The 15,750-nt window shown below is 41.0% G+C and overlaps 2 protein-coding genes and 1 non-coding gene across 3 annotated transcripts; 1 reads left to right on the forward strand and 2 right to left on the reverse strand.

The window, feature by feature from the left end:
- Window positions 1-4,366: 4,366 nt before the first annotated feature.
- trnai-uau lies at window positions 4,367-4,460 on the reverse strand. Its single transcript has 2 exons — window positions 4,423-4,460; window positions 4,367-4,402 (listed from the first exon to the last, which is right to left on the reverse strand). It is a non-coding gene; the product is annotated as a tRNA-Ile (tRNA).
- Window positions 4,461-5,280: 820 nt separating this feature from the next.
- On the reverse strand, window positions 5,281-10,043 carry hcar1-3 (hydroxycarboxylic acid receptor 1-3). The gene has a single exon (XM_037123238.1). The coding sequence runs from the start codon at window positions 8,720-8,722 to the stop codon at window positions 7,466-7,468; it is 1,257 nt and encodes a 418-aa protein (XP_036979133.1). The 5' UTR covers window positions 8,723-10,043; the 3' UTR covers window positions 5,281-7,465.
- A 1,107-nt stretch (window positions 10,044-11,150) lies between these two features.
- Window positions 11,151-15,750, forward strand: LOC119033323 (transmembrane protein 229B-like). Its single transcript, XM_037123241.1, has 2 exons — window positions 11,151-12,094; window positions 13,717-15,750. The coding sequence occupies exons 1-2, from the start codon at window positions 12,043-12,045 to the stop codon at window positions 14,199-14,201; spliced, it is 537 nt and encodes a 178-aa protein (XP_036979136.1). The 5' UTR covers window positions 11,151-12,042; the 3' UTR covers window positions 14,202-15,750.

The raw sequence follows: 15,750 nt of genomic DNA on the forward strand, positions 1-15,750 counted from the left end.
GTGCTGCAAATCCTTTAAATCCAAGTCACTTCCAGGAAGACTGTGGATGAGTACGTATGTGTGTGTGATTGGAGTTCGCAAACGAGCCAGGCTGTTGGAGGGATGCTTAATTAGGTTAAGGAGGTGCAGCAGGGACGACAGCCAAATGGCCTTACACACCCTTGTCTTATACACACACACACACACACACACACACACACACACACACACTTGTAGACACTCCACTTCTTAAGTGCGTCTGGCTCTGCGGGCTCAGCACAGTGTTCAGCAGAACCTGGAAAAGTGTACAAGTTTCCAGTTGCCACCTGCTGCTGTGCTCACTTTTCGTTACTCCTGAGTGAGAACCAAAGCACAAATTACTGTAACCTTTCATTTATTTATTTAAACTTGATGAAGCAAACCAATGTGGAAACAACTGTTGGCCTCTACCTACCCATTCAACATATATACAGCATTTCAGCATGTATTTTGTAAGCATAAATGGAACCTGGCAACTTCTCCTCTCAAGCTCAACCTCTGAGCTTTTGAGTCTGCATGTGAACAGCTCATAACACAACAATTACCCTCCCACACACACACTCACTGCTATCACGACCATTTGCTGCCAGAGATGATGATGATAAAGTGTGAGAGACATTCATAGGTTACCTCGAGAAAGTGGAGGTTAAAAAAAAAAAGTAAAGAAAATGAAAATGGCACATCTGGGAATTCTTCACCATATGACTCCAAAATCCACACTTCCCAAGAAGAACAGCTGTATAATTGGCTTCCTCGGGAACAAAACATTATCGCACGTCTTTCTCAAAACTCATTCACCCTGCCTCGCCATAGGTCATGTCCAACACACACTCTCGCACACACATCTCCCCTTCTGACGAGACACGCACCTTTGACCGCGGAGCCAAAATGACATCACTTCCTTTTAGTCAAGTTGACATGGGCTTGATCAGTGATGTCGCTCCAGGCTTTAGAAAGCGGTGGAAGGAGAAAAAAAAAGAAAAAGAAAAAAAGCAACAATAATGATAATAATTATACCTTCACACGTAATGAGCAGAGCCTACAGGCCGCAATACATAACAGCTGGGCCTGGGAGCTGTCAGACAGCTAGATAGTGAGTGAACACTCGGTGTTAACCAAGAACAGATGTGAATTATAGCTTGTGACACATAGCTGTGAGGTTAGTACCAGGCTGGGGGCGGGCTTGGATCTAAAGATCTTAATACACTGTTGCAGGGCGCCCTTCTTCGCATTGCAGCCTGAATTTGTGGGTCAACAATATCTGTGTTTTTGCTCAAGTTTGTGAGAAATCCAGTGCATGAATATCCACCCACAAACCTTTTGACATGAAGTACTCTTGTGGGAAGCAATTAACCTGAAGTTTATAGCCTCAACACGTAAGTGTCTTTATAACCAGCTGGTGGTTTGCATTAAGTGTATTTATCAGTTATTAAATAAAAGCATTGGTGGTGAATGAGATGTTTTATTGGGAAAAGATTGCATTGATTTACAGTCTCTTTGCAGTCTCTTTGCAGTGTGTGTGTGTGTGTGTGTGTGTGTGTGTGTGTGTGTGTGTGTGTGTGTGCGTGTGTGTGTGTGTGTGTGTGTGCATGAACACAGCTGGATAATGAGAGGAGGTGACTAATGCTGCAGGCCAGATCAGGGCAGAGATATGAGAACAGGCCCTGCCACAACACCTACAGACTCGCAGTTACGGTGCCTTCAGGTTCTGTTTATTCTCCGGTCTCTCCTTTCGTCACACACGTACACGGTATGGATCGCGCTCATCCTTGCACACTCCTGCACTTTACTTCCATCATAACTCACACTGCACACACACCCTGATTTTTCCTCTCCATTAAAATGAGATGTGTCAGCAGGCTGTGTACTCAAATCATAACAAACCAAAGCTGTTGTAGCCAAAGACACGATGACCCACATGCTTCACAGACAGACAAAATGTGTCCAAGGTGGAATGTGTTTGTTGACATGACCCCTCACTGTATAACCAATACTAACCTGTGATCTCATAGTTTTGCACAGGCTGTTCTGACATACTGGGAACAAAACAAAATGTGCAGTGGATGGAAGCTGCCAGTACGTCGTGCACTGTCCTCTCACATTTTACGTGATGAACCAATGTCACAAAGACATTGTATGGATTTGAGACAAAACATGATTTGGAAAAATTGTTATCATTTGGAGGAAGAATGTTTTTGGTTTGTTGTTTGAATGGGGAGAAACATTCATATAGCTGTAGCGTTCAAAGACTTAGCATATGCTAAACTGTGTTTACTGTGTCAACGCTTCGTGCTAACAGATTAGCATGTGCTAGATGACTCCACATATCCATTTTAGCATACAGTGAGTACAGTAGAATCCAGGCTAAAATAATTAGCATATGCTATATTCAGACAGTAATGCTCTCTGCTAACAGATCAGACACCATGCTAACACCCTTGTCAATTGTTCATTGATGGACAGAACGCTCCGTGCTAACACTTTAGCATATGCTGTTACAGTAGGCTGCATGCTAACTCTTTTGCTTGTACTAAGTTCATTTATGCCTCCAGTAGACACTTCCTCATTTCCTTTTGCACATCTCACACGCACACATTTTAGTCTCATCTAATTACATCTAATGCTGCATGTGAATGGATGTTACAATAACTTCACTCACCTTTTTACTTTGACTGCACTACATGAAGTCATCTTCAGAGGAGATGGCCGATTTGCGCTGGGAGCCGAGTGAAGAGACAGAAGTGAGACTTGGCAGCACTGGCTGAATGAAAAGACATTCCTGCATATGTTTGGACAAACACGTGTGATACAGGGACGGTGATGAAAATGAAAAAAAAAAAAAAAAACTGACAGTGAGTTTGTCTGACCAAATGAGATGGATCTTATTTGTGAGCTTTTCCCACACTACACTTGTGTAAACACTATTTACGAGAGTGGGTAATCAAGTACTCTTTGAGCCCCAAACCAAGACTGTGATACACACACACATACGCACACAGATCCTAACTTTTGTTGCAAAATGGTGATCTCATGCCCATTGCATTTGGCCTTGAGTCTCTGAGCAGACCATGTTTTCTGCATTAGCCCTATTCTTGAGATTATGGCAGGCAATGATGTGTGTTTTACTCATCCATGTTAGTGTTAAGACTGTTCAAACCTGCGTGTGTGTGTAATTTGAGAAATTGAGACACCAATAATTTTACCATGACGTTCCTCCTTCACTATTCTCAAGTGTTTCAATGGGCAGCAAAAGGTGAAAAATAATATATATGAGTGTAATTTTTATATATTTAAGAGCAACCTCATGAAACACTCCAAAAGGTTTCAAACAAGGGACACGCATGTGTCTGCTGCAGCAGTTCCCACTATAATGCTGGTTTGTGTAAAATGTAATGAAATGTGTGAGACATGAGAACACACAGAGAAAAGACAGAGTGTAAAAGTGGGAAGCGCAAAGTCAGGCCAACTGTTTTCATTCAAACAGAAAACCAGCCAGTCAGATTCAAAGTCAAAAAAAGACTAACCCGTCCAAACAGTGGACAACACCGACACCTAGTGGCAAAACAGCAAAGTGTCCTGTCAAGTCAATTCACCGAGCCCACTGTAGTCACACTTTTCACTTTGACCCATGATCTACTTTATTTATTTATTTATTTATTTATTTATTTATTCATTCATTTATTTATTTAATTTATTTATTATTTTTTGCATTCCTCATACAATGTTTAAACCATGTTAATGTGTTCAACATGAATCTGACACACCGTTGTTTAAAGCCAAAAAAATATCAGGGGAGGAGTCACTGAAATTTCATATCAAATGTACTACACAAACGTAAACGTCTTGAATATCATTTCATTTTCAGGGATTATAGTTGGACATGAAGTGCGATTGGATTTCCATCTTTAACTATTTACCTTTATTTATGGATCAAATCACACATCACACACGATGTGGGCTTTGATATTTGACAGTCAAATATGTCTTTATTGGTCTTTAAATTATATCACATTTGAAAATATTAGCCCATAACTTACATCTGTTCCCTCTCAAATCCAATGTGTTCACATTTTCTAAGAACTGTTTCTTTTTGTGTCCATAGTAAGTGCAGTTAAAGGACATTGCTGTAGCCTTGTTTATGTTTCTTTCCAAGGCATCACTATAACAATCCTATTTGTGCCCTTTGCTCTTCATATTTGAAGGCGTTTTACTGTATTTATTCTCATTAAGAGCTCAAAAGTCACAATGGAACGGCAAGAGAAATCTGCTGTGATCCTAATTTCTTTTAACCGTATCATATAATGAAACAGATTTGCATAAATCTTACTGTAGCTTAACTTCAAAAGACTGCTCCAGGTGAGGCTCGAACTCACAACCTCGGCATTGCTCTACAGTGTACTGTCATATAAGTACCGCGCGCTAACCGATTGCGCCACTGGAGCTCACTGCTTCAGCCCCGCAGTTGGGTTTATAAACAAGCACCCTCGACCTGGATGAACTCTCTTGTTTATCGTCTTTTTATTCTCACAGACTGTTCCACCACCTGCACACAAACATTTATGTGTGATGGGAGGGTGCGAGAGGACAGTGGTAGACTGAATTATGTTAAAATTGCTGCGAATTTGTCGTACGAGGCGCCATTAAAAAAAAAACGTCTCGGCGAGGTTTCGAGCAGGAAAACGCAAATACAAGCACACGCAGCGCCGTATTATGCTCCACTAATGCCAAGATAACATAATATATGTGAGTAACATTAATGGCTTTTCTTGTCCTCCCTCCATACACCCCCACACATGCACCGCGCTGCCGTCCGCGAGCACGGACTGCGAGGCAAGGATGGGTCAGTGACGTCATGCTCATAGCGCCCGCTAGACACGAGGAAACTGCCAAACCTTTGTGTTTTTCAGGGTGGCTGGAACGCGTTTAGCAGAGAGACGTGAATTTTAAAAACGTGGCATAAACTAGCTAAAAGTCATGACTGTTACACAGCGCAAATGTTGAAATATTAACAGGTGTAGTGCTGTTACCAATAATTTAACTTTTTCCAGTGAGTCGCCCATCTCTTCTAAACAGAAGGTGAGTGGTGTGTTTATGCACATGATGTACAATTATACATTTAAAATAAGTAGCCTAAGGTATTTTTTAATAATTACCCCAGAAGAGGGAGTTAACTTAATGACACAAACTATGTTATATTAACAAAGCTGCCCTGCAAAAAAAAACAAAAAACAGCAAAGACCAACACCAAAACCAGCACCGAAGACCAGTCACTAGCAAGACTAACATACATTGTGTTTTGGTGCTGGTTATGTTGTTTTTTTCCAGCAGGGTGCTCATACCTGCACATGCTAGGACTTCTTTTCAGGGCTATTCCACTCATATATCCCTTTTCCACTGGTCAAAAATCACACTTAAACCTGCTAAAATCAGGCTTTTGTGTGCAATGGGAATGTGTAAACTTGGCCTTTACACGCTAAATTCTGCCACGCGAAGTGACGACACAATATCAACATGGTGGCACGCTTGGGATGCATCTATCTACATATGCATCTGCTTCCCGTGTTTACTTTTTAAAATGCCCAAGACAGATACTATGTGGAGTCAGAGACCTAAAACATCCGTCAGAGCGGATCAAAAAATATGAATGCTCGAAGGTACACACGAACAATGCTGTCAAGCTAGCCATGCTAGGCAGGACTAGCATAGCTGCGCAGCTGGATGAAGGACACAGAATTGCGGTGAGAAAACACAATGAAGAGTTGGACATGAACAGACATATTTTTATCGGAGATCATTGATTGTGTGAAATTCTGTGGATCTTTTGAGCTGGCATTGCAGGGCTACGATGAGATGGCATCCTCCGACAACCCCGGCATGTTAGTAATAATGAATAAAAATTGGATGGAGCTGAAAAAAATTATGGTGTGAGCTCCAACACGTTTTCAGTTAGATCTGGCTGTGGAGGGAGACACATCAATGACAGGGCATGTCCTGGCTGGATCTTGTGGTGGAACCCAGGCTACAGTCTCAGAGACTGGAGCTCTGTCTTCAACCACACTTTCTGTTGATGAGTGCAGGTCCAACTGCTCATTCCTATGAAAGCTGCTTAGTGGTGCTTTGACGCCAAAAATGCTTGACCTTCTAACTGTGAAAATACCTGGATTGCTGACCGAGTTGGCTGACTAGCACTAATGTAAAAAGAAATGTTTTCCATCATTATCATAAACACCTCTGTGAATGGTCAGTAGACATTGTATATAGAAAGAGACACAATGAATACCAACAAATTAAGACACAAGTTTCCTTCTTTTATTCATATCTATATATACAGTTTGAGCATGAACACTGAACATTTGCAGGTACTCCACTGGTCACCTTATTTATTATACTGATACTATACTGGAGGTGCCATGCATGGATCACCCGGTCTCTGGCCATGACGACTATAGAGTGCAGCAAGAACACACAATAACAGTCTACAGGTTTTCAGTTAAATGCCTGAAATAAGCACTGTTGTTGACACAAGCTTTTTTTACATTTTGCTCTACAACTTACAACCCATCAGTGTAAATGGCAGTTGCTAATAAGTGGCTAAATAAGAATACAGATGTCAGAGACATTAAACATCATTATGCCAAGACTCATCTCACTAGTCCACCTGCACAGGCCGACTTTAGTTTCACACTATTCTAACTTGAGCTTAACAACTCATAGGTTGATCAAATTATAGTGAACAACCATTGTAAAAGTGGGGTTGATTTCAGCAAGATAATCTTATATGTATCGTTTAAGTATCAAAAACGTATGTTTGCCACAATTTTCTACAATAATCCAAAAAATGATACATGGGGAAAAAAGTCTTTTTGTCGAGGGAAACAGGGTGGTGCTAACATCATCCTTGCTGCACTCAACTCAGCTTAGCTCCCTCTTAAAATTCAGTAACTGCCAATACTTGCAGTCACAGTATAACTGTCACTCAGACTAAAGTAGGAAACAGTCACTGTAGTCATAATGTTAAAGAAGTGCCCCCATTTTGCATTTTGCATCTGAGTTGCCCTTAGAGTCATTCAGCATCTTCCTCAAGACACCTCAACAATCTGAGGACTGAACCTAAGACGGGGCGGCTGTAGCTCAGCAGGTGGAGCAGGTCGACTAGTGATCGGAAGGTCGCTGGTTCAAATCCCAGCCTTGTCTCAGGGCTGAGCTGCATGTCGAAGTGTCCTTGAGCAAGATATTGAACCCCATATTGCTCATCAGTTTTGCCCTGCAATGAGCTGGTGACCTGTCCAGGGAGTACCCTGCCCTCGCCCTGAGACAAGGCTGGGATTGGCTCCAGCAGCAACACCCTGCAACCCCATGGAAAGGGATAAGCGGTTACGGACAATGACATGAACTTAAGACTTTGCTCTGGGGAAGTTAATCCAATGGAAGTTGCTTTTGTCTGTCATCATTTATTGGTTGTGTTCTTGCCTGCTCTGAGGCTTTTCTTCAGGTGTCTGTTGGAGCTCGTGAGGGCATCACGAAACAAGGAGCTAGAGAAACAGTAGATGATAGGGTCCAAAGCGCTGTTGAGGTAGGTGAAGCCGATGCATTCAATAAAGAGCTTTGTGATCAGATTGTAGGACTTGCAGTTCTTGGGCTGAAATACCTTAATGTACACCCCACCCAAGCCTGTCAGGATACTTGGCAAGAAGCAGATGGTGAACACCAAACTGATTACCCAAACTGCTCGGATTGCCTTCCGTACCTTCTTCTGTAAATTTCTGCCAATCTGCCGTTTGAGGAGATGGCAGGCAATCCGCGATGAACAAAACAGCAACACAAACCAGGGCAGGAAGAACTCTGCAATGAAGGCAACATAGTGTACTTTTATTGGCAATGGGATTACTTCATAATCGTTGAAGCTGCGACACCGGGAGACGTTGTCATCTTGGCGGAGGAGCTCAGTGGTCACCAGCGGAATCCGGGGGGCAATTACAAGCATCCAGATCAGGCCTGCGAGCCAACCCGACTGCGTTAAAGTAATCCGGCTGATGCAGTGATGTGGATGGACTACTTTAAAGTAGCGATCCAGAGCCACAACTGTCATGAATGCAATACTGGCAGCGCGATTGACAGCCAGCATGAAGAGGTTGATGCGGCACCAGACCTGTCCAAACACCCAGTAGTCCCCTCGGAGTACGTTGTCGATGCGGAAGGGTATGCTGATGAGGAGCAGGAAGTCGGCTAATACCATGTTGAAGAGGAACAGAGTGTGGGGTTTCCAAAATTTCATCCGGAAACAGAAGATCAACAAAGCTGCTATGTTTAATGGCAGGCCCACAATCATCCCGCTGATCATGGCAGCCATCAAGAATGAAGTCCCACGGCCTGGGGCAGATTGGCAGTGCATCGTGGTATTGTTCATCAAATCCATTTCGACTGTGAATGCAGGATGATCTCTCTGGATATTGATCTTGTATTCTTGAAAGAAGAGAAAAAAGTGTTGTAATATTTTATAGACCAAGTAGTTAAGATACTTGCAACTGGGTATTGCAGCACTCATTCTCTCAATGGCTTCTCCTTTATGTACTGTGGCTGAGACTGAAAAACATTTGTTTGATGCTTTGAACAGAAGCATCTGCCAAATGGTTATATGTAAATCTAAGTACACTAAGTCATATTCATGCCAAGAGTAAGATGAGAAGATTGATGTTACTCTCATGTCTTCACAGTTATTTTGAAGCTACAGCCAACAGCCAGTTTCTATAGCATAACATGAAGACTGGAAACATGGGGAAACAGCTTGACTGGTTTTGTGAAAGTAATAAAACAACTAATTATTACACGTTATTTCATTTGATTTGATGTGTAGAACTACAATGTGTGTTTTTACTGTGGCTTTCATGGCCACAGTAACTTCGCAGTAACTTCCTGGAGCCTTGTCATTTCTTTTACGTATCCAGGAGCTTCTGAGGTGCTGGTTAGCAAATTATGTTATATTTATTTTGTTGTAAAAACTGTTGTAAAAAATCACAATACATGACAAAAAAGGAGTTGTTAAGCAGTGAAATTAGTTTGTGGTCCTCACACTCTTGAACAAAGACAAAGAGTTTCACCTGCTGTGTTATTATCAGTAACACAGCTGGTGAAAGTATTTAAATGCTCCGGTTTGATACGCTGCGAGCTGTACTGGAACAGAGGCAGACTAAATGTTTCCCCCCTACCTCTAGAATTTCTGTTCATTCTACATGCTGTAGCTTCATATTTAGTGTAGTATTAACTTTATCATCAACCACTCGGCAAGAAAACAAGTAGGTATATTTTCTGACACGTAAAATTATTTCAGAGACAAGAAGGTTGTGTATTTCTAACAACAGCAATTTCCTCCCATGTGCCACTTGTACCTTAAAAAAGCATTTCAGTCTTCTTTTTTATCGTCATGTCATTGTCCGAACCGCTTATCCCTTTCCATGGGGTTGCGGGGTGTTGCTGCTGGAGCCAATCCCAGCCTTGTCTCAGGGCGAGGGCAGGGTACTCCCTGGATAAGTGTCTTCTTTTTTATTTTTTACAAAAATGTTATCAGAATTTCCCAAATGACCGTTACTTCAGGGCTATTACAATACACTAATTAAAGGTGTTAAACTGCTAATGAAATCCAAAAGATTGCATCCTTTTCAGTCTTTTAAAGTTCGCAACTCAAAATAAATGTGAGATGAATAATAAAAAGTCTCAATTTTAAGCACTCACCAGAAGTTAACACTGAAGTCCACAGCTCCCTCTGAAAGATGTTAGCAGAGGTCAGAGTTGTCCGTGCACAAAGGATTTGTTCGTGGAAATGTGTGCACTGGAGTGTACACCCCTTTTTCAGTGAAAGTGATTGTGAGAAATAAAAAGTAAAAAAATCCCTATGGAAGGACGGGCTTGTCATAACACGAGGGTGTTGTTCCAGTGAAACCAGCCTTCAAGAGAGTCATGTCTGATATTTGAGTGTATAATGTTTCATAATAGCACTGTTGTCACTCTTTCGTTTTCCACTTCTTTAGTTGAAGTACCTTTTATATCACAGTCTTGTCTGGAAAGAAGAATAAAACAATTCTAAAAAATGGAAATTGTAAAGGATTATTTGTCGACAGAGATATGATGTTGTCGGTGTTGATGACAAATACTGATACGAACACCCACATTGTTACTTCAGAATCCAGATCTCCACTTTGTCAGGGAATTATGTCACATTTTGCTTGTTCTTAGCTCATCTTGAATTATCTAATTTAACTTTAAACACATCCTCTTCATCTCAGTCAATTTCACCTGATTTTGACTAATTCTGATTCTGTCCCGAGTTGATTGTTTCTCCTGATCATATTTTGTCCTTTTTTGATTTCAGCTCATCCTAACTTCATCTCATTTAATTTAAAGGAGAAGCTCACCTAATGATGAAAAGTTTGTCATTATCTAATCACCTTTATATGTAAAGTGAGGTGAGGTTTCTTTATACCAAAACAGTGTTGGAGCATTATCCTAAACAGCTGAAGTAGACAGGGACTTGTTTTAAAACATTAATGAACAATTAAAGCAAGTCTAAGGAATCCCCAATATCCCAAATTGATTTGTAAAGACATTATTTTCACCCTCTTCTACCCACGTCACACAGGATGCACGCTTAGATCATCTCATCGCAACCTTGTGCTCAGCTCATAATTTCTCATCACATTTCATCACATCTCATCTCGTCACTTCATCTCCTGTCATTTCAAATAATTGTTTTATTCATGTAAATTCATTTCATTGTAATTTGGGTCCACTGGGGACAACGTGGAACCTCTATGTGCATTATGAGAGAGCAGAAGATAATTTCCCTAATCAAACAAACTTTCTTCAGTTACAGTTTGTTACACAGCAATGCAAAACAGGCACACACACACACACACACACACACAGTTAGCTCACAGCTGTGTGAACAATCCGACCTTTGTCAGCTCAATAACTTTATGGTCATTGACTCCCATACATCGATGCAGTCCCCCTTCCCAACCCTAAAGGAGTGTTTGCTAATATCACTGGACTCTGATCCACAGGTCTGCCATTTATCCAACAGTTTTATTAGAGCACACACAAAACAAACACACAGGACCCAGCAGTGGCACCATGTGAGGACTGACATCTGCTCTCGGAGACGTTATGGGTACACTTTACACCGTGCAAGTGTGAAATTACTGTTAGAGCTCCGCAAACATATTTATATTTGTACGTTGTGTGTGGGCAGCCTTCTCATACCACAAGTCTTGCTGTAAGTGCTTCATAATTTTTTATCATTTCAGATGACTAATACATCAATCACTTTACTTCAACCAAAATAAGTAATAATTCAGACTAATTACACTGATGATAATAATAACAATTTGATATAAATCAAAAAGTGCATTTATTCTATCTACCTATTAAATCACACAAACATGACATCGATTTATGCATGTGGAGATGCATAAAATGGGAATTGAATGAAAACTATGAACTTCACCCAAGTAAAGAATCCAAGATTTATATAAAATACTAAACACACATATTCTTTTATGTAAAGTATGACCTTCTAAAATATGGAAAGGCTGCAAATAGATTGGAAACCAAAATTGGATTTGGTATTATTATTGTTTTAAAAAAGTTTGATGCATGTCCAGTAGAAGTTTCACAGTCAGTGGTCTGCTTTCCTGACACACCCACCTACTGTGGCTCCCTGATAGCGTCCATGTTTGCCCTAAAAAAAATCATTTGCGCTGTTAAAAAGGAACTATTCATGCACCCAGTGTGAGATCAATACTTTTATTGGTGCTACATACACGAACTCATTTATTCCAACACGAGTGGTCCAGATTTACTTCCTGGGACCGTCCCTTGGTTCACGACCTTAGCCTATGACAGAGACATCGCTGTCTCACTCCGCTTAATGTTTAGCCCAAGATCCCCACACACACACACACACACACACACACACACAGGGAAGCATAGGGATTACAAAAGGTGCAGAGACCCATATGCTGCTCCGGGATGGAGGCGAGAAAACTACATGCGAGGAGGACACAAGGTAGTAATGATCAAGGTGAGAGTTATGACTGTTTATTAAGTTTAATAGCTGTAGGAAGACACACTTTGAGGCATGATAGTCAACGTGCTGTGACCACATCCTATCTCGACTGAAGTAAGTTAAGTGATGGAGTGATTGGATCCAATGCTACTGTGAGACCATTGTTGACTGTACTTTAATATGTGGTAAAATAATTTAATGACAGAGTTGGTATCCACCAAGTTTATTTGACATTGGTAATGACACCTTTATCACATGCAGAGTGAAATCCTGCTGATCTGAAGCCTTTATCTTCCTAAACTGAGCTATTAGCCCGTTAATCCGCATTAGAGCCTGTACACCGTCCGGTGTGTCCTGTGGAGGAGGGGCAACACAGAATACACACTGGAGGCATTATAATGTGGGGGAGAAAATCTAGATCGAGACTAGCTCTTCCAAAATGTAAATGATATTATTATTAAATGTGTTTTTTTTATCAGTTAAACAACTGTTGAAACATAGTTGACTCACTTGAAACGCTGTTTTCACCCATTTATACTTGAGAATTGTATGTATTCTATCTTTTTCCCTCTGCAAAAATGTCTAATAGTCATAACTTTTTTATTACCAAAAATATCTCAACATTGTCGCAGTAACTATCTGCTTAATTCCCAGCTTTCTTATGCACTCATTTTGATCACCACCTGTCACATTTGCAGTCAATGAAAGGTTTTTTTTTATTAGAGGGAGGCAACAACTACTTTAAATCTTCATCAGTCTATTAATGTTTCCTGAAGCTGTAAAACATCATAACATCATTAATCTAAACAGTAAGATAGCACTAGGATTTAAATGATTGATTTATTACTTACATAAGTTACCTATGTAAGTCATTCTCAGAGTCATGAGCCTTTTCCGCTGGACCTTATGGGACCTTATTCCATGGAGAAACTGTACAGTAGTCAACAGGGAGAGACAAATACATTCTTAATCCTGTTTGAATTGTGCCATGAATTACACATATGATGTTTGTGAATTAAAAAGTCAACTTTTCAAGTCTATAAAGTAGCTGTTTGTCGTAAAGATAGTCAAATATCTAGTTTTGTGTGAAATCACTCAGTGAACTACATCATCGCCAACACCTGTCCTGTAGTCGTTAATTTTACCTCACTTTTTCAACTTAAGTGTGTTTTAACTCAGCTGAATATTTTAATAGTTTGGGAAATAAGATTATCCGCTTTTTTGCATTTGAGTGACATGAGAACATTGATACCATTTGCATGTTTTTACAGTAACTACGTAGTTGGAACAAGCAGCCAGAGGGCTTAGCTTAGCATAAAGACTGCTTCCAGTCTTAATGCTGTTTCCTTGCTAGCCTGACTCCGTCTAAAGGTAACTAAATCCACCTGCCAGCTCCTCTCAAGGTCACTGATTAACATCTCTCATACAAACTGAAATAAATGATTTCTTGTGGTTTTACATGATTGTGCATCAAACTATATTTTGGCTAGGTGCAGTATCATTTTGAAGTAATGTGATTCAAAGGCCTGAAGTTCTTTTCACTCTAAACTTTCTAAATCTTCGCTTAGTTCTTTAAAATCATATGTGTCTTCGTGGACTGTTGTAAACATGGCTTATAAAACTCTCCACTGTGTCAGGGACTGGCGGTGAAGACGAAGCCCTCGCAGAGCCACATGAGAGCGTCTCTGGTCGTCCTCTCTCCGCTGCAGCTCGTCTGTGTGTGTACGCGCTGCACGGCTGCCTCTGTGAGGTGGCCTTCACCGCTGTGTGTGACTGGTGCAGCACCCAGGACAGAAGGCTGCCAGGTCACAGCAGCCTGTGGGCGCTGCCTATGTACGCTACTGCAATCTACCTCATTGAGAGCCTGAGGGCACGACTGCTGGCTCAGCGCCGCCCGCTGCCACTGCGTCTGATGGCCTACACCATGTTCATCTACCTCTGGGAGTTCAGCTGGGGGACGGGGCTGAGGCTGCTGGGGGCCTGTCCCTGGGACTACTCAGGTTATAGGTATAACCTGGGAGGACTGGTGACCCTGGAGTACGCACTGCCCTGGACTGTGGCAGCGTTTATAGCAGAGCAGCACGTGATCAGGAACACTCTGAGGATAAGACTGCACAACTGAACCGATCGATCTGGAATCAGCATTTAAGAGCAACACCACAACTGAGAGTTTAACAGTAAACAAGGTGTTGCACCTCCCTGAGCTGTGTCATTAAATCTCACAAATATTTGCAGGCCAATCTGTGAGCGTGTTTTTCTAACAGGCTGAAATGAGACAGCAGTGTTTTATTTGGGGAAAACTGGTTTGCTAGCTCATAAATCCAATGACTGTATGACAGCTATAAATCAGTAGCTACAGCACCTCCAGGAGATGAACAGTTTAACAGACCAGAAAAAAAGTTGTAGAGGTTTAATCTGGGGGCTTAGTTAGACTTTTTCTTAGCCAAGACTAATGACTTTCTGAAGTGTCAGCTTGTTGCCTCACAGCGATGACTCCAGGAAGTCACCGGGCCCAAGAAATAGTTCCAACACATAACTTCCAGTAAAACTAAATTTCATTTTAACAATTGTGTACATCTTTGAGTTTTAGACGGACAAATGGAGTTGTTTCCCCCTGCTTCTAGTCATCATGTTTTTAAAAGCTCATTGCCTCTTGAATCCATCTGTGTATCTGATGCACAGACCGATTGTCAGTGGTGTTGACTTTCTGAGATGACAGTGGGGTGGTAGACTGTGGTTCGGATGGCTGTTGTCTTTTAATATCGCCTTAATGATGTCACTGATGCTCTGTAGAAGAGTACCAATTGCCTATAAATTGCCTTGAACTTGGCACAGGAAAGAAGTCTTCTGAATTTCACTTAAGACATCAAGCTGTTTCTATTCTTTTTGTTTCCAGGAAGGATATGAACCCCCTAATGTCACATGAATTGATATTTTTTATCTTTATTTATTCTTTAAGTTATTTCCTTGTGTGCAAAAGATCCATATCTTGGGTGCGCAAGATTGAAACATATCGCTCTGGGGGACTTTAGGAGATAAATACAACAGTGAAAATATAGTCTGGGTGTAAATTCTAATGACACTTTAAGCCATGTAAGAATTCAGAGCTGTTTAGACCATGAAGCACTTACGTGTAAAAACTTAAGACAACAGTAATACACACCCAGTCTTATTCCCTAGGGTTAAAGGATCGATAGCTTGGCTAAGTCCCAAACTAATCATACTGTTAATGATCACAAGAGTAGCAACAAGCCCACCTCCTTGTCTCATTAATAGCTGGAGGATAATTACAGTGGAAAAAGTTGTGACTCTAAAATCACAGTCTGCGTTTCTCTGGAACAGACGAGTTGGTGTTGCGACTGTGCCAAACTCTTGTTCAAACTTGTGTTTAATGTAGTTTCAGCCAATATTATTCCACTAGGAGTGTGACTGTGGTTTTTACCTTTTATTCAGAAGATAACTGTCATTGTTCTATTCTTCTCCCCTTTGACTTCCAGAGAAAAATCGACATGTTGAATACAAGTGAACAGTGCGGTTGGATTTGGAAGCTTTAGGACTTTCCAGTGTAAAATGGAGAACATTAACATCTATCAATGCAGTAAAGGAAAAAACAGTGATGAAATGTGGATATTGGAAAGTAAAGGTCAGGGAGATAAATGATCACAACTCAG

This window comes from Acanthopagrus latus, chromosome 15 (genome assembly GCF_904848185.1).
Source record: "Acanthopagrus latus isolate v.2019 chromosome 15, fAcaLat1.1, whole genome shotgun sequence".
NCBI lineage: Eukaryota > Metazoa > Chordata > Actinopteri > Spariformes > Sparidae > Acanthopagrus > Acanthopagrus latus.